At 40.9% G+C, this 19755-nt stretch overlaps 1 protein-coding gene across 1 annotated transcript in view; it reads left to right on the top strand.

Moving 5' to 3' along the window:
- The window catches only part of EPG5 (ectopic P-granules 5 autophagy tethering factor), a 404912-nt gene that overhangs the window by 303293 nt on the left and 81864 nt on the right, over positions 1–19755 (top strand). Inside the window, 3 exon segments of the mRNA XM_053701063.1 lie at positions 9337–9512; positions 10141–10326; positions 11063–11272. Of these exon segments, the coding sequence (XP_053557038.1) occupies positions 9337–9512; positions 10141–10326; positions 11063–11272 (572 nt within the window).

The raw sequence follows: 19755 nt of genomic DNA, 5'->3' as shown, positions 1-19755 counted from the left end.
TCCCTTAAGTTGGCCAATTCCTTTATTACGGATGCTTTCCTACAGGTTATTAAGCTGGGAGCAAAGATTTCCGGGTTTGCGGTACTGGCTCGCAGAGCTTTATAGTTAAAATCCTGGTCTGCGGATGTGTCCTCTAAGTCTAAGCTTCTGGCGATTCCTTACAAGGGGATTGGCGGAAATTATTTCTGACATTACGGGAGGAAAAGGTCATTTCCTCCCTCAGGATAAGAGGAATAAGCAGAAGGGACGTCAGAGTAATTTTCGTTCCTTTCGAAACTTCAAGGGTAAGCCCTCCTCTCCCTCTACCAAGCAGGAACAGTCCAAGCCTTCCTGGAGGTCCAATTAGTCTTCAAACAAGGTAAAGCAATCTAAGAAACCCACAATTGACTCAGTCAGCATTAAGGGACTGCCCCCTACCTGGGACCGGATCTTGTGGGGGGCAGACTTTCTTTCTTCGCTCAGGCTTGGGTTCAAGATGTTCAGGATCCTTGGGCGGTGGACATTGTGTCCCAGGGATACAAACTAGAGTTCAAGACCTTTCCTCCCAGGGGCAGGTTTCTGCTCTCAAGATTATCTGTAGACCAGATAAAGGAGAGGCGTTCTTACACTGTGTTCCGGACCTTTCCGACCTGGGGGTGGTATTTCCTGTTCTTATGCAGGAACAGGGTCTAGGATTTTACTTCAATCTGTTCGTGGTTCCCAAGAGTACCGCCCTTCAAGATGGAAACTATTCGTTCCATTCTTCCCTTGGCTCAAGAGGGCCAATTTATGACAACGGTAGATTTAAAGGACACGTACCTGCATGTTCCCATCCACAGGGATCATCACAAGTATCTGAGGTTTGCATTTCTAGACAAACATTTCCAGTTTGTGGCTCTTCCATTCGGTCTTGCCACAGCTCCCATAATTTTTTCAAAGGTTCTGGGATCTCTGTAGGCGGCGCTTCGGTTGCAGGGTATTGCAGTGGCGCCTTATCTGGACGACATTCTGGTTATGGCACCCCCTTTTTTTTAGCAAGCAAAATCCCACAAGGAGAAGTTGTTATCCTTCCTACGATCTCACGGATGGAAGGTGAATTTGGAAAAGAGTTCCTTAATTCCAGCTACAAGGGTAGTGTTATTGGGAACTATAATAGATTCTCTATCAATGAAAATTTTTCTGACAGAAGTCAGGAAATCAAAGATTTTCGATTCTTGTCTGGCGCTTCAGTTCTCTCCTCGGCCATCAGTGGCTCAATGTATGGAGGTTATCGGTCTGATGGTAGCTGCCATGGACATCATTAAGTTTGCCCTTTTCCACCTCAGACCTCTGCAGTTATGCATGCTTGGGCAGTGGAACGGAGATTATGCGGATCTGTCTCCTCGATTACATCTGGATCAGGAGGTAAGGGATTCTCTTCTTTAGTAGTTGTCTCAGGATCATCTCTCCCAGGGAACCTGCTTCCACAGACCCACCTGGGTGATTGTGACAACGGACGCCAGCCTACTGGGATGGGGAGCAGTCTGGGGCTCTCTAAAGGCTCAGGGGACATGGACTCGGAAGGAATCTGTTCTACCCGTAAACATTCTGGAGCTGAGAGCAATTTTCAATGCTCTTCTGGCCTGGCCTCAGTTAGCCTCGGACCGGTTTATTAGGTTTCAGTCGGACAATATAACTTTAGTGGCTTACATCAACCATCAGGGAGGAACTCGGAGTTCCTTGGCCATGACAGAGGTAGCCAAGATAATTCAGTGGGCGGAGACCCACAACTGCTGTCTGTCTGAGATCCACATTCCAGGGGTGGGCAACTAGGAAGCAGATTTTCTGAGCAGCTAAACTTTTCACCCGGGGGAGTGGGAACTCCATCCGGAAGTGTTTTCCAGCTTGATTCTAAAATGGTGTAAGTCGGAACTGGATCTCATGGCATCTAGGCAGAATGCCAAGCTCCCAAGATACGGGTCGAGGGATCCTCAGGCTGTACTGATAGTGTCAGGGTGCCAGGAATCAGAGTGAGACGAGAAGTGCAAAAATAATCACACCTTTATTAATAACAAAAAATAATAATAAAAAAATCCACAAGTCAAATAACAAGCCAGGAGTCAAAGCCAGAGCTGGTAGTCGGACGAGCCGAGTCAGGAGCCAAAGCGAGTGGTCAGACGAGCCAGAGTCAGGAACAAGCCAGGAATCAGGAACCAGGAGGGACGTCAGACAGCCAGGTAATACATAGGAACTCACAAACCTGTCTGAGACAACGCAAGGGCAAAGCATACTGAACAGAGGCCCGTTAAATAATAAGTGATGACTTCACAATTCTGAGACTGCAACCTGTCTCACAGGGATGATGTACACCAATATAGCCATAAGAGGGCATTCAGGAAATGAGCAGCATCATACACTCTGCACCAGACTCAGGATAGGTGAGTAAAATGGCTGCCAGCAGCACACGGCAAACAAAGCAGGGAAAAAACCCTGACAGATAGATGCTCTGGCGTCCCTTGAAATTTCAGTCTTGCATTCCTAGAATCTTGCGGATTCCTAGAATTTTGTCTTTTCTCCAAGAGGGTTTGGAGAAGGGTTTATCGGCAAGTTCCTTAAAGGGTCAAATATCTGCCTTGTCTATTTTGTTACATAAACGTCTGGCAGATGTACCAGACGTGCAATCGTTCTGTCAGGCATTGGTCCGAATCAGGCCTGTGTTTAAACCGGTTACTCCTCCCTGTAGTCTTAACCTTGTTCTTAAGGTTCTTCAGCAGGCTCCGTTTGAGCCTATGCATTCCTTAGATATTAAACTGTAATCTTGGAAGGTTTTGTTTCTTGTTGCTATTTCATCTGTTCGTAGAGTTTCAGAGCTCTCAGCATTACAGTATGAGTCTCCTTACCTTATTTTTCATTACGGATAATGTAGTTTTGCATACTTTGCGCAAGTTAGGGTTTCTCCCTAAAGTGGTTTCAAATCGGAACATTAATCAGGAGATTGTTGTTCCTTCTTTATGTCCTAATCCTTCTTCTCATAAGGAACTTCTGCTGCACAACCTAGACGTGGTGCATGCATTGAAATTCTATTTACAGGCGACTTAGGATTTTCATCAGTCTTCTGCTCTGTTTGTGGTTTTCTCTGGGAAACGTAAGGGTCAGAAAGCTACGGCTACTTTTCTTTCTTTGTGGCTGAGGAGTATCATTCGCTTGGCTTATGAAACTGCTGGACAGCTGCCTCCTGAGAGAATTATGGCTCATTCTACGAGGGCTGTTTCCAATTCCTGGGCATTCAAAAAATGAAGCTTTTGTGAAACAGATTTGCAAGGCTGCAACTTGGTCCTCTCTATACACTTTTTCTAAATTTTATACTTTTGCTTCGGTTGAGGCTTCTTTTGGGAAAAAGGTTCTTCAAGCAGTGGTGCCTTCTGTTTAGGTTCCCTGTCTTGTCCCTCCCTTATCATCTGTGTACTCTAGCTTGGGTATTGATTCCCATTAGTAATTAGATGATCCGTGGACTCATTGTGTCATTAAAAAAAAATGAAATGTGGGGCGTGTCTTAGCAGCCGCCATGTCCAGACGTTAAACTAAGGAGCTCTAGGACATACGAAACTAGAAATCTATTTACCCCTATCTTAGTCAGAAAATATGAAGTCTCTATGATCACATTTGATGCATAAGATGGAGCTGAACTGATTGATATTCAATATTTGCAGACTAGTGATACGGATCTATCTTTTTAAAGCGGCTGGACAGATACGGCGGCGGCCTACTACTATCAACTCTTCCCCCCCCCCTGCCGGGTTAAGCAGAATCATCTAACCGTGAATACGAGGAGGTTACTAACAAACATGGAGGGGACAACGTATACCGAGGTACATGACCTCTTGAGTGCTATATCCCAGAAGATGGACAGAAACTTTGAGCAGCTAACCTCTATTATAAAAGCTCGCCCTTGCAAACTGAGGGATGTTACAGGCTTACAGATGACGACCGCAGCAGAGCAAGACTCACGTCTCAGTGATCCACAATCTAATCTCCGGGAGGCTGAGACTACCATGCTCATTCCGGATCTGGGAGAGAAGCAGCCCACGGAGCTGCGAGCAGCTAAGATACAATCTCAAATAAGCGGAGGTTCAGAATACCCGCTGCGCATCATGGAGTCTCTCATTAGTTTGGTGAGGGCCAGAGCTTCGATTGTTGGTGCGACACCCTTCTTTGCAGTGACTGCTACGCCACGGATAGCGCACACATACCGGCTAGACTCACCTCTTGCAGCCCAGATTTGTTTGGCGGGGCTCCATTGGCAGCGCCTGTTTGTCGTGGTCTCTGTGCTTGCCATTCCTCGGCTTGATAACAGTACTTGCTGCATCCGGAGAGGAATTGGATGACTGCTTTCTACTATGGACAGTCATTTTGAGTTGTACAGCCCCCGCACGGCTCTATTGACTGGCTATCTTTGCAATCACCTACAAGACTTATTTACTGGGGATATACTCCCTCTCCATTTAGAGGCCTCTTCTTTTAGATCTCCCCACAGGCAAATTTATTAGACTTATTACAATGATTCAACCCAAATATGCGGGCTACCGCGCTTAGGCTTATAGCTCTCCCTTTTTTTTTTCTCTATGATGGCCGCTAGGTCTGATGTATGAATAAGGGTTCTAGCTGCTAGTATTAACCTTCCTAAAATATAACACTTTTAGACCCAAATTTACTTTACGTCTCCCTGTACAGGAACCCTGTATAAGAGCTAGCAAAGCCCACGTTACTGTTATTACTCACTCTTAGCTAGGCTTCAGAATATATCCACCTGCTAATATAGAGTCATAATGTTCATGCTTCTATCTCATGACTGTATTTTTGCAAATGTTTATGTCTGTCCTGATGTGTACATATTTATCTGTAGAGTTGTCTTAATCCATATGTAAACGTGATGCTACATCTAGGTTATGAATTCACAATTCGTGAATTTGGAGTAACATAGAGGTTTCTTTAGCATAAGCATTGTACATCTTCTCTGTTATATATAAATATGTCAATAGGAGGAGTCTTCTCCTGATATAGATTGTTTATACAACTCTGGATTTAAGGTACAACCATCTCCTTTGGTATATTGAAATAGTTCGCCTTTTGGTAGGTGTCAGTAGGAGATGATGCTAGAAGAGAAGAAAAATTTCAGCTTATTGGTCTACTATGGAATAAAATTCAGTCATCCATACTCTGTTAAGTGACTACCTCAAAGTTAGCTGTTTTACGCTCTATAGTCTCCTTCTTTGCATTCTATTTTTACTTAATTATTTACTTTCTGTATGATTACACTAAGATTTTGATGCAGCTATTGTGATATGTGCGGCGTGGCTAGATCTTTACACTACTGCTTTTCTGCTGCACATGTCGCCCACTGTCTTCTTTATATATGCGTTAGAGGTATTTTTCACTATAGTTAACATAGTACTCAGAGCTCCTCAAATGTAATGCAGGTATGCTTAATTCTACTACTTAAGGGCGTTGCTATGTACACTCCCCATCTAAAATTTCATAGTTATACGCTAAATCTGCTGCTTGACCTCAACTTATGACTATGCCCTATGGTGGTCATGTACCCCGCTTAAATCCCCAAGATGTGATCTCCTTTCATGACCATCTCTGTTACCATCCTCAGTCTGCACTTACCTTATCATTTATATACCCATATTTTATTGATCTATTCTGAGATCCAAAATACAGACCTCTACTAGAATTACCATATACATCTTTACTAATGGCAATTACCCCTCATAAATTAAAGTTCGCTAGCCTCCAAGTATTCAATTTATATACTCTAGCACAATAACTCACATTTTAAGCGGTGCTTACCCGCTGACTGTTATTGGCTACTCCGAGACCCCTCCCCCTTTACTATATACCCACTTATAAAATGTCTTCTTGAAGCTCATAAAGAGCTACGAATCTGACTATCAACTATGTTTTGTATTCCTCGGCCCTTTGGCCTGAAAGTTTAGACTATAGTTAGTCAGTCTAGAGGGTTGTATTATAAAAAAGAGGATTCCATTTAGAAGGTATCGCTAAGCCTTACCCTGATATAGTTTTTCTAAGCAAGAGTCTTTGTTTTAGCATGTTGTTATGTCATTGTTTTTGCCGCCTGACTTCTTGCACAGTCTCATTGTAACTTTTGTAAAGTGACTATTTGTAACTGTTATTTTTCCAAAGATCCTCAATAAAAAAATTAAAAAAAAAAAAAAAAAAAATGAAATGTATGCTTACCTGATAAATTTATTTATTTCTTGGCACGGTGAGTCCACGGCCTGCCCTGTTTTAAGGACAGGTTTTTATGTTGTGTTATAAACCTCATGATCCCATCATAGGGGGAAAAGTGGGGGAAAACCCAAAAATAATATATAGGAAAGCACAGAATTTAAAGAGCCTACTAGCTCCCAGTCAATTGAAAAGCATAAAGAAGAAAGACACTCAAAGGTGCCTAGACGGAAATCCTTTAAATGTTTTTTTCCCGTTTTAGATGCCGGGCCTGTAAATTTAGTAGTAAACAAAAGATTTTAAAATCAAAAAGTGGAAACTTTACTTTCAAAATAAGAGACACAATTAGATGTCAAGATAAAGGCGTTATTTACGCCATTCAATGTTCATGTAAAAAAATTTACATAGGAGAAACAACCAGAATGCTCCGTGAAAGGATAAGGGAGCACCTCTCTTGCATAGATAGGGGTAACCTTGACCCTTATATCTATCGCCACTTTAGGGAAGTACACAACAACAACCTTAAAGATTTTAAATATTGGGGAATTAAAAAAGTTCACCCCGACTGGAGAGGGGGAAACTGGGAAAATAAACTTCTAAAGGCAGAAGCTGAAATTATATACCTAATGAATACCCTCCAACCTGGAGGCTTGAACTCTGAGATAGACATTTCCCCCTTCTTATAAAAGTCTCTTACAATATGCAAACATTTTCCAGGTTAAATCAGCCACTTATATAGAAAATACTCACATACATTAAATAAGCAATACAATTTCAATTTACCTTGAGCAAAGATAGTACAAGCCCTATATAAATTCATTTTTCTAGTAATTAAAAAGGAATTTTTATCCCCCTAAAATCAATAAATTAATTAAATAAGCCATATTTTTACCCACTAGCAATAACTCTAGTTATGGGATTGATAATTTCTGATTTAATTGTACATCCATTTTTAAATTATTACAAATTTATAAATTGTTGAACTTACTATCCTTTGTTGAAAAGGAATATGTATATGTCGTTAATTTTTACCCACTAACAATAATTCTAGATATGGGAATGATGATTCTGATTCTTATATTTTCGTTTCGTCCATTTTTAAATTGTTACAAATTTATAAATTGTTGAACTTACTATCCTTTGTTGAAAAGGAATATGTATATATCGTTAATTTTTACCCCCTTACAATAATTCTAGATATGGGAATGATAATTCTGATTCTTATATTTTTGTTTCAGTTTAGGTAATTTTAAGTTTGCACGATCTAAATGTATATTATCTAATAAAGGCACTTTAGAATTGAAATATATAAGTTGAATTGTGTGAATGCTAATAAAGCAGAAATGATAAGTTCTCTTCCTTGTGTATCATTTAACTAAATAACAACACAGAAACAATCGTTACCAACTTAAATAAAGTCCACCTTTACATTGGAAGCCACACAGGTGTTGATAGAAATCAAAAGGAAATGAAGGAACCAATCAAAACACATTCATACCTTTAAAAAGCCAGAAGCTAGCAGGATAAGCATTCTTGATAAAGCCCAGAAGGGTGAAACGCGTTGAATGGGACCTGCTACACTCTACTAAACTTCATTTACTACTGTCACAAAGCTGTGTGACCCTGCAACTTTAAACTTTTCTCCTGACCCTGCAAGTTAAAATCTACCTTTGGTAACTTCAGGGAATACGGTGTTACTGCTAAACACTGACCAAAGATTTCTTCAAACCTTAAGAAGTCTGAGGGAACCCAGATGAAAACAATATTTGGGCTATAAGAAGAAAGGAAAACAAAAAAAAGGATAACTACATCACCAGAACGGAACATCACCCCTGACCTCTGAATCAAAGAGAAGGTCAGGTGACTTATCAGAAGCAGTCTGTGAATCCCTCACAGTGAAAAATATCAGCGGTTGCAACCAGGACAGATTAAGGTACCTCTACACTAATTTGCACTACGTTTTTTAAAACACGCAAACTGAACTTTAAAGACATCAAGGTATTCATCTGTTAAATTAACCATTTCCATTAACCACGATTGCTTTGGCACTTAAATCAGAATATTGGCTGTTTTTTGCCTTTTTAACTATCCAGCACACCTGAGCCAATTATATGTCCAAGGAAAGTAACTGTGTAACTTTATAACTGTATTTGTTACTGAAGAACTGTAAAGCTGTTAGGATTGTACATTTGTGCCTTTTAAATATTCAATTCACCATTTATCTTAGAAATTTGTTGCTTGCCATATGTTATCTATAGAATTAATTCCTTTATACCTGGAATTCTAGGATTATATGGTTCTAGTCTGTTTTTATAAGTGTTGTATAAGGGAGACGTCCCTTTATTAATTAGGATAAGCATTTGCTGTTGTTTTTATGTGTTATAAGAATTTTTAAATAAAATAGATTGTATAAAACATAAATTAGATTGGTATCATCATTTCCTAGCTTTTTTTAGCGCTGCTAAATAAACCCCATTTTTTCTTTGTGTTATAAACCTCAGACACCTCTGCACCTTGTTGCTTCCTTTCTCTCCTTTACTTTGGTCGAATGACTGGGGTTGGAGGGAAGGGAGATGATATTTAACAGCTTTGCTGGGGTGCTCTTTGCCGCCTCCTGCTGGGCAGGAGTGATATTGCCAATAATAATTAGATGATCCGTGGACTCACTGTGTCAAGAAAGAAATACATTTATCAGGTAAGCATACATTTCATTTTAAATAACTGTTATTAAATATTAGTCACCCGAGGTCCAAAGGGGGAGTGGTTATACTCTCCTGCTTTCAACTTGTAATATCGCGCTTCTTCAGCGCTGACACCCCCAATATCGCTCATGTGCAACAGTTAATGAATTAGAGCATGAAATCTTTAGCCTATTTATAGCCCTTTAATTCAAGATCCCTAAGACAAATAATTATCTAGAAAGAGGCCACAGAGCTTCTGGCGAAACGTCTAGAACATGAATGTGTCAAGAAACATTGCAAAAAGTTTAAGGCTTTCAATATGTTAAAAAAAAAAAAAAACCTTGAAGCATTTATTTCTGTTATAATTCATAGCACATTATCATTTGGTATCTAATGTTGGGAACAGCATTTTGAGAGCGTAAAGTTTGCACTTCCTTTCACGTAGACCACCTACTACCAGGCCAGCATGGAGCCCTGTGGTTGCATTTGATGCATTATTGTGAGTCCTGCACTGCCCCAAAGCTGCCAGAGTACATCCTCTATGCCTATCACATGGAGTATAGCAAACTGCCTTGGAAGGACATGTACCCTGACCAGACACTCATGGAGGAGTTCTTCAAAGTAAGGGTCTCTGTATAATGGTATAATTGACCTTCTAGTGTAAAAATAAAATGCTTTATTTTAGTTATTTTTTAAATACATTCCCTTCTTTCACTATGTGTTTAACTCCGGTGCCACTTCATGAGGATGCAGCTGGTGAGCTAATCAGAATTGGGCATAATTGCATCTGGAGTATGAGGGGTCTTCCAGGAGGGCTACTATGATGACCTTTTAGTGCTTTGAAGGAGTAAAAAACATAGTGAAAGAACATTTTAAGAGAATTTTTAATTTGGTTCTGTTATCAAATTTACATAATTCTCTCTGTATCCTTTGTTGAAAAGCATACCTAGGTACACTCAGGAATAGCAATGCACTACTTCCGAGCTAAGTGGTGATTGGTGGCTACACAAATATGCCCTTTGTCATTGGCACACTTAATGTGTTCAACTAGTTGCTCTGGAGCGGACGTTAACTGTGTGTTCATCATCTTTGCAGGCGGTAAGCGCACAGTTATATGCAATACAGAGCAATAATACAATTATCTAACACACTGGAGCATTTTATTTTTGTACTTTTATGCCCCTTTAATACTATTTTGGTTCCCAGTTCATAAGCAGTAAATCTTCGTTCTCCTCTATTTTTTCCTTAGGTGGAACGAGGCAGCCCAAAGAGCTGTTTTCTGTTCCTAGGAGCTGTATTATGTGAAGTTAACTGGATGAGTATTCTATCTGACTGCTGGGGACCAGCTCCTCACCCAGAAACCCACAGAATGATGGTCTGCCTCCTGTTCATGCTGGTTTTTCTTGCTAAAGAAGAGAAGCTGATCAATGAACCGGTACGTTGCTCTCAGACATCCAGTATCTGTCTGTGTAATGTTAAAGGGACATCAAACCAAATAGTTTTTCATGATATAGAGCGCCTACTTTTTAATTTACTTCTATTATCACGTTAATTTCATACTCTTGTTATCCTTTGTTGAAAAGCAATGCACTGCTAGTTGAACACATCAGCTGAGCCAATGACAAGAGTCATATCTGTGCAGCCACCAACCAGCAGCTCGACCCCAGTAGTGCATTGCTGCTTCTGAGCCTACCAAGGTATGATTATCAACAAAAGATACCAAGAAAATAAAGCAAATTTGATATGAGAAGTAAGTTGTAAAGTTGTACAGAATTGCATATTCTATCTGAATAATGTGTATGGATAAGCAACATTTTATGACTGCTTCTTCTTAACCTCATATATATCACACATCCTGGACTCAATAATTCTGGATGACTGACAAGCCCTCCTCTTGCGCAGTTTGGTTGAGCGGGGGGGGGGGGGGCTGCAAGAGCGGATGCTGTATTGGAGGCCTTAAAAGTGTGCATGGAGGTTCCCTTGTCTACAAGATCCTCAATACATGGTTCATTGTTCTGAACTAGTGATGTTTTTTACTTATCTATTCTTAAATCTTTATTTTGTTTTAAGGTCACTTTTCTTGGTAGTCTGGTTCAAGCTTTTGTATTTAGGTATTGATGGTTTCATGCTTATTCACAAACTCAAAAAATGTTTTTATTTATTTTTCTTAGGGGGCGCCGCTGCTTAACCTATTAGGACAGGCTAGCACCTTGTCCTGGCACTTGGTTGATGCCGTATCTTACCAGAATGTGGTAGGCTATTTTAGCAGCCACTACCCGCCTTCTGTGATCCTCAGTAACCACTTGGCAGATGAGCTTGTTCTGAAGCTATTAAAGGTCTCTGCAGGACTTACCACTTTTCCAGAGAGCAACATTTACTCTGTAAGTATCAGCGGTTGCATCCAAGGTGGCTGTTTGCTAATGGATTTAATGCAGTAGGTGCAATACAGAGCTTTTATATTATCCTTTATGACTGCAAGTTCAGACCCAACTCCGACAGGGGAAGTGTTGTATTGAGCAGTGTTTATCAAACTGATATTAATACAATTATATTTGGATAAAAAAAAAAAAAAACTTTTGCCATCCTAATATTTATGTAACATTGTTTTATTTTGATGCAAATGCTAAACTAAAGCTCCAGCTATTGACCGCCAGTAATGTGACAATGATTACATCATTAAGAACCGAGGGCTGTTTAGGTTAAATGATTGGTTATGTACGTATGGCGGGAGAGCCTGATTTAAAATCACAGGTTAATAATACAAATATTGTGCATGCGTGAGGCCCAGTGTGTTTGTCACGGAACACTTTAGAACAGACATCCTCAAACTTGGCCCTCCAGAGGTTTCGGAACTACATTTCCCATGGTGCTCAGCCAGCTGATATGGTGGCTGAGCATCATGGAAAATGTAGTTCCAAAACCTCTGGAGGGCCAAGTTTGAGGATGTCTGCTTTAGAATATACCAAGTAAGTTAAAAAGATATTTCAATACTAATCATTCATCATTGTCACTTTTACATGTCTTACTATAAAAATATATATTGTAATAGAATAGCGCTGCGGAATCTGTTGGCGTTCTAAAAATAACCAATAATAATAGAATTTAAATATAGTCCGTGTAGTATAAACTGTAAAATGCTATACATTTACAGTTAAAGGGACATTGTGATGTAAATTTTCTCCCCGTTAATGCGTTCCCAATTATCTGTTTTACACACCGGAGTGTATAAAATTGTTTATACATTTTACCTTTATTTTGCCATTTAAAATAGCTGTGTTTTCCCTTTGAAACCAACACCTAAAGTGAAAATATGAATACTTTAGTATTCTCTATAGAAAAGCTACATAAACAAGAGCAATCAGCAAAAACATTTATTTCATATACAAAAAGAAACCTAAAGGAGGACAGTTTTCCATACATGGTATACACTGCATTTATTATAACAAGAAACAAAGTACAATGTTCCTTAAAGGGACAGGATACCCAAATGTTCGAGCCTTTGAAAGGGATGCAGCATATCTAAAAAAAAAAGCTGACTAGAAAATGTCACCTGAAAATCTCTATGTAACAATGGAAGATATTTTACCTAAAAAAATCCTAAGTATTCACACCTCACTGTAAAGAGACTTTAAGCAGCCAATCAGGACGCTAGTCCAGGACTTGCAAGGGAGTGTGCATCTGGCATGTACAGGCACAGTCATGTTATTTTCCTATTTAGTTTAAGGAAGTTTACTGTGAAATCTCATGAGATCATAGCATGACCTTAGCACTGCTGATGTTAATTGGCTATTTTTATTTTTCAACGTGCAGCTGTGCAGCAGCTGAAGTATAACTGTTCACACAGCACTTACTAATATAACCTGAAGTCATTTTGAGGCAATATATTTTCCCTTTTTATATAGAGATGTTCAGGTGATATTTTCATGTCAGATTTCATTCCTATGGCACAGAGAGTCCATGACGTCATTCCAATTACTAGTGGGATATTCAACTCCTGGCCAGCAGGAGGAGGCAAAGAGCACCCCAGCAAAGCTGTTAAGTGTAACTTCCCTTACCCATAATCCCCAGTCATTCTTTTTGCTTCTGTCAATGGAGGATGTGCGAAGATGGTGTCTGAAGATATTTAATCCTTTTATGGGTACTTTTCCCTGCAAGAAAGGATTGTGGCTATGCTGTGTCCATGTCAATCTCTTTAGTAAGAGTAATGGTGGCTTTTAGCAATTGGAAGATGGCGAGGTAGTCCTTGCTTACATTCCAACTACCCCTCTTATAGAAAACCAGGGTTGGTTACTCTGTTTTTTCTTGTGTCTTCAGGTCCCTGTCAGCGGTCCGTTGAGGCTTTCACACCTGAAGCTGCTGTGAACTTCTCCACAGCAGAAGGCCCTGTAAGGTTAGTCCTTTTATAATTATTTCTTGGGGCAAGAGGTATCAGTGGAAGGGCTTGGATATCAGGGACCTAGTGGGACCTGCTACCCTCAGGGAGGGTTTGTATTTAATTTGTATTTATTTTGTGTATCCTTTAGATGGGATATCTCGCAAATGAGCAGCTTCCTGGACTATCCAGTAAGGACTATATTAGATAACCGCCATCTTCCCATCCTTATATCAGGTCAGGTAAGGACCCAGGCTTATGGTAAGTGGATATCCCATTAAGCTCCTATCCCAGCAAGCACATTTTTACTGTAATTGTGTTACTAGATAATATTGGAAGTCAAGGAGTGTGTGTCATACTTGTGTAAATACAGGATGACTAAACAGGGATCGCCATCTTTATTATTTTTTTTATACAGCGCTAACCTCAGTTTGTCTAGGCACAGCTTGCATTGCAAACTTCATTCATAGCCAAAGTCTGGGGGTTAATTTAATTTGAATGCACTAAGCTGAGCATCTCCCGATATGAAGAATAGCTATCTTCATTTCTCCAACATAGGTGTGTCCGGTCCACGGCGTCATCCTTACTTGTGGGATATTCTCTTCCCCAACAGGAAATGGCAAAGAGCCCAGCAAAGCTGGTCACATGATCCCTCCTAGGCTCCGCCTTCCCCAGTCATTCTCTTTGCCGTTGTACAGGCAACATCTCCACGGAGATGGCTTAGAGTTTTTTGGTGTTTAAATGTAGTTTTTATTCTTCAATCAAGAGTTTGTTATTTTAAAATAGTGCTGGTATGTACTATTTACTCTGAAACAGGAAAGAGATGAAGATTTCTGTTTGTAAGAGGAAAATGATTTTAGCAACCGTTACTAAAATCGATGGCTGTTTCCACACAGGACTGTTGAGAGGAATTAACTTCAGTTGGGGGAAACAGTGAGCAGACTTTTGCTGCTTGAGGTATGACACATTTCTAACAAGACTCTGTAATGCTGGAAGCTGTCATTTTCCCTATGGGAACCGGTAAGCCATTTTCTTAAGTTTAAGTAAAAGAATAAAGGGCTTCATTAGGGCTTAAAAAACTGGTAGACATTTTTCTGGGCTAAAACGATTACTTTACTAAGTATATTTGGCAGATTATTACTTTTAATAGTTGTTAAATCTTGGGGATTGTTTTAATAAAAACGGCAGGCACTGTATTGGACACCTTTTTCACTGGGGGCCTTTTCTAGTCATAGACAGAGCCTCATTTTCGCGCCTCTAATGTGCAGTTGTTTTTGGAAAGCATGGCATGCAGATGCATGTGTGAGGAGCTAAGAACCACTGAAAAAGCTTATAGAAGGCATCATTTGGTATCGTATTCCCCTCTGGGCTTGGTTGGGTCTCAGCAAAGCAGATACCTGGGACTGTATAGGGGTTAAATGTAAAAACGGCTCCGGTTCCGTTATTTTAAGGGTTAAAGCTTTCAAATTTGGTGTGCAATACTTTTAAGGCTTTAAGTTACTGTGGTGAAATTTTGGTGAAATTTGAACAATTCCTTCATACTTTTTCACATATTCAGTAATAAAGTGTGTTCAGTTTGAAATTTAAAGGGACAGTAACGGTTTTATTGTAAAACGTTTTTTGTGCTTTGTTGACAAGTTTAAGCCTGTTTAACATGTCTGAACCATCAGATAACGATGTTCTATATGTATGAAAGCCAATGTGTCTCCCCATTTAAATATATGTGATATATTTGTGTCATAATGTCCAAACAAAGTAGGGATAATAATGCCATAGATATGATATTGCCCAAGATGATTCCTCTAATGAGGGGAGTAAGCATGGTACTGCATCATCCCCTTCTGTGTCTACACCAGTTTTGCCCACACAAGAGGCCCCTAGTACATCTAGTGCGCCAATACTTATTACCATATAACAATTAATGGCTGTAATGGATAATTCTATTGCATGCATTTTTTCCAAAATGCCTACTTATCAGAGAAAGCGTGATTGCTCTGTTTTAAACACTGAAGAGCAAGAGGACGCTGATGATATCTGTTCTGACATACCCTCACACCTATCTGAAGGGGCCAGGAGGGAGGTTTTGTCTGAGGGAGAAATTTCAGATTCAGGGAAAATTTCTCAACAAGCAGAACCTGATATTGTAACTTTTAAATTTAAATTTCAACATCTCCACGCACTACTTAAGGAGGTATTATCTACTCTGGATGATTGTGACAATTTGGTCATTCCAGAGAAATTAGGTAAGATGGACAAGTTCCTAGAGGTTCCGGTGCCCCCCGATGTTTTTTCCTATACCCAAGCGGGTGGCGGACATAGTAAATAAGGAGTGGGAAAGGCCCGGCATACCTTTTGTCCTCCCCCTATATTTAAGAAATTAGTTCCTATAGTCGACCCCAGAAAGGACTTATAGCATACAGTCCCCAAGGTCGAGGGGGCGGTTTCTACTCTAAACAAACGCACTTCTATTCCTATAGAAGATAGTTGTGCTTTCAAGATCCTATGGATTAAAGGTTAGAGGGTTTGCTTAAAAAGATGTTTGTTCAGCAAGGTTACCTTCTACAACCAATTTCATGCATTGTTCCTGTCACTACAGCTGCGTGTTTCTGGTTCGAAGAACTAGAAAAGTCGCTCAATAAAGAATCTTTGTACGAGGAGGTTTTGGACAGAGTTCAAGCTCTTAAATTGGCTAACTCTTTTTTATTTTAGATGCCGCTTTGCAATTAGCTAGATTAGCGGCGAATAATTCAGGGTTTGCTATCGTGGCGCGCAGAGCGCTTTTGCTTAACATCCCTTTCAAGGGTAAAACACTGTTTGGCCCTGACTTGAAAGAGATTATTTCAGACATCACTGGGGGAAAGGGCCACGCCCTTCCTCTGGATAGGTCTTTTAAGGCTAAAAAGAAGCCAAATTTTCGTCCCTTTCGCAGAAACGGACCTGCCTCAAATTCTACACCCTCTAAGCAAGAGGGTAATACTTCTCAAACCAAGCCAGCCTGGAGGCCGATGCAAGGCTGGAACAAGGGTAAGCAGGCCAAGTCACCTGCCACTGCTACCAAAACAGCATGAAGTGTTGGCCCCCGATCTGGGAAGGATCTGGTGGGGGGCAGACTTTCTCTCTTTGCTCAGGCTGGGGCAAGAGATGTTCAGGATCCTTGGGCGCTAGAAATAGTTTCTCAAGGTTATCTCCTGGAATTCAGGGAACTACCCCCAAGGGGAAGGTTCCACGGGTCTCAATTATCTTCGAACAGACATTCTTACACTGTGTAGAAGACCTGTTAAGCATGGGAGTGATTCATCCTGTTCCATTAGGAGAACAAGGGATGGGTTTTTACTCCAACCTGTTCATAATTCCCAAAAAAGAGGGAACATTCAGACCTATTTTAGATCTCAAGATTCTAAACAAGTTTCTAAGGGTTTCATCATTCAAAATGGAAACCATTCGAACGATCCTTCCTACCATCCAGGAAGGTCAATTCATGACCACGGTGGACTTAAAGGATGCGTACCTACGTATTCCTATCCACAAGGAACATTTTCGGTTCCTAAGGTTCGCCTTTCTGGACAAGCATTACCTGTGGCACTTCCATTCGGATTAGCCACTGCTCCAAGGATTTTCACAAGGGTACTAGGGTCCCTTCTAGCGGTGCTAAGACCAAGGGGCATTGCAGTAGTACCTTACTTGGACGACATCCTGATTCAAGTGTCGTCTCTGTCAAAAGCAAGGGCTCATACGGACATTGTCCTAGCCTTTCTCAGATCTCACAGGTGGAAAGTGAACATAGAAAAAAGTTCTCTGTCCCCGTCAACAAGAGTTCCCTTCTTGGGAACAATAATAGTTTCCTTAGAAATGAAGGTTTTTCTGACAGAGGCCAGAAAATCAAAACTTCTAAGCTCTTGTCAGGTACTTCATTCTGTTCTTCTTCCTTCCATAGCGCAGTCCATGGAAGTAATAGGTTTGATGGTTGCGGCAATGGACATAGTTCCTTTTGCACAAATTCATCTAAGACCATTGCACCTGTGCATGCTCAGACAGTGGAATGGGGATTATACAGACTTGTCTCCGACGATACAAGTAGATCAAATAACCAGAGATTCACTCCGTTGGTGGCTGACCCTGGACAACCTGTCACAGGGAATGAGCTTCCGCAGACCAGAGTAGGTCATTGTCACGACCGACGCCAGTCTGGTGGGCTGGGGCGCGGTCTGGGAACCCCTGAAAACTCAGGGTCTATGGTTTCGGGAAGACTCTCTTCTCCCGATAAACATAATGGAACTGAGAGCGATATTCAATGCTCTCAAGGCTTGGCCTCGACTAGCAAAGGCCAATTTCATAAGGTTTCAATCAGACATCATGACGACTGTTACATATATCAACCATCAGGGGGTAACAAGGAGTTCCCTGGCGATGGAGGAGCATCCGGGGGAGTGGGAACTCCATCTGGAAATCTTTGCCCAAATAACTCAATTATGGGGCATTCCAGACATGGTTCTGATGGCCTCTCGTCAGAACTTCATGGTCCCTTGTTACGGGTCCAAATCCAGGGATCCCAAGGCGACTCTATTGGATACAATAGTAGCACCTTGGATCTTCAACCTAGCTTATGTATTCCCACCGTTTCCTCTCATTCCCAGGCTGGTAGCCAGGATCAATCTGGAGAGGGCTTCGGTGACCTTGATAGTTCCTGTGTGGCCACGCAGGACTTGGTATGCAGACCTGCTGAATGTGTCATCGGCTCCACCATGGAAGCTACCTTTGAGACAGGACCTTCTTATTCAGGGTCCATTCGAACATCCGAATCTGGTTTTCCTCCAACTGACTGCTTGGAGTTTGAACGCTTGATTTTATCAAAGCGTGGGTTTTCAGATTCTGTAATAGATACTCTAATTCAGGCTAGAAAGCCTGTAACTAGAAAAATTTACCATAATATATGGAAAAAATATATCTGTTGGTGTGAATCTAAAGGATTCCCATGGAACAAGATAAAAATTCCTAAGATTCTTTCCTTTCTACAAGAAGGTTTGGAGAAAGGATTTTCTGCGAGTTCTCTGAAGGGACAGATCTCTGCTTTATCTGTTTTACTTCACAAAAGGCTGGCAGCTGTGCCAGACGTTTAAGCGTTTGTTCAGGCTCTGGTTAGAATCAAGCCTGTTTACAGACCTTTAACGCTTCCCTGGAGTCTTAATCTAGTTCTTTCAGTTCTTCAAGGGGTTCCGTTTGAACCCTTACATTCCGTAGATATTAAGTTATTATCTTGGAAAGTTTTGTTTTAGGTTGCAATTTCTTCCGCTAGAAGAGTTTCTGAGTTATCTGCTCTGCAGTGTTCTCCGCCCTATCTGGTCCATGCAGATAAGGTGGTTTTACGTACTGAGCCTGGTTTTCTTCCGAAGGTTGTTTCCAACAAAAATATTAACCAGATAGTTGTACCTTCTTTGTGTCCGAATCCAGTTTCATAGAAGGAACGTTTGTTACACAATTTGGACGTTGTCCGTGCTCTAAAATTCTATTTAGATGCTACAAAGGATTTCAGACAAACATCTTCCTTGTTTGTTGTTTATTCTGGTAAAAGGAGAGGTCAAAAAGCAACTTCTACCTCTCTATCTTTTTGGCTTAAAAGCATCATCAGATTGGCTTATGAGACTGCCGGACGAAAGAATCACAGCTCATTCCACTAGGGCCGTGGTTTCCACATGGGCCTTTAAGAACGAGGCTTCTGTTGATCAGATATGTAAGGCAGCGACTTGGTCTTCACTGCACACTTTTACCAACTTTTACAAATTTGATACTTTTGCTTCTTCTGAGGCTATTTTTGGGAGAAAGGTTTTGCAAACCGTGGTGCCTTCCATCTAGGTGACCTGATTTGCTCCCTCCCATCATCCGTGTCCTAAAGCTTTGGTATTGGTTCCCACAAGTAAGGATGACGCCGTGGACCGGACACACCTATGTTGGAGAAAACAGAATTTATGTTTACCTGATAAATTACTTTCTCCAACGGTGTGTCCGGTCCACGGCCCGCCCTGGTTTTTTAATCAGGTCTGATGATTTATTTTCTTTAACTAGAGTCACCACGGTATCATATGATTTCTCCTATGCAAATATTCCTCCTTTACGTCGGTCGAATGACTGGGGAAGGCGGAGCCTAGGAGGGATCATGTGACCAGCTTTGCTGGGCTCTTTGCCATTTCCTGTTGGGGAAGAGAATATCCCACAAGTAAGGATGACGCCGTGGACCGGACACACCGTTGGAGAAAGTAATTTATCAGGTAAACATAAATTCTGTTTTTGAGCTGAAGACAGCTTAGTTTTTTCGGCGCAAATTTTATAATCTGTAGGAGTGGATTACTCTTAGGCTACTCCTAATGTTATATTTAATTTATTGATAGAGGTTTGTGCACGGATTGGCCCCGGAGGTCTGGGGTAGAATCCGGGAGAGTTTTTATTTTATGTGCGCGATCCGGCATCTGTGGGGTAATTTTCACGCCACAGGATCTT

Source organism: Bombina bombina, chromosome 2 (genome assembly GCF_027579735.1).
Source record: "Bombina bombina isolate aBomBom1 chromosome 2, aBomBom1.pri, whole genome shotgun sequence".
NCBI lineage: Eukaryota > Metazoa > Chordata > Amphibia > Anura > Bombinatoridae > Bombina > Bombina bombina.
This window is presented reverse-complemented; position numbering and strand designations above follow the sequence as displayed.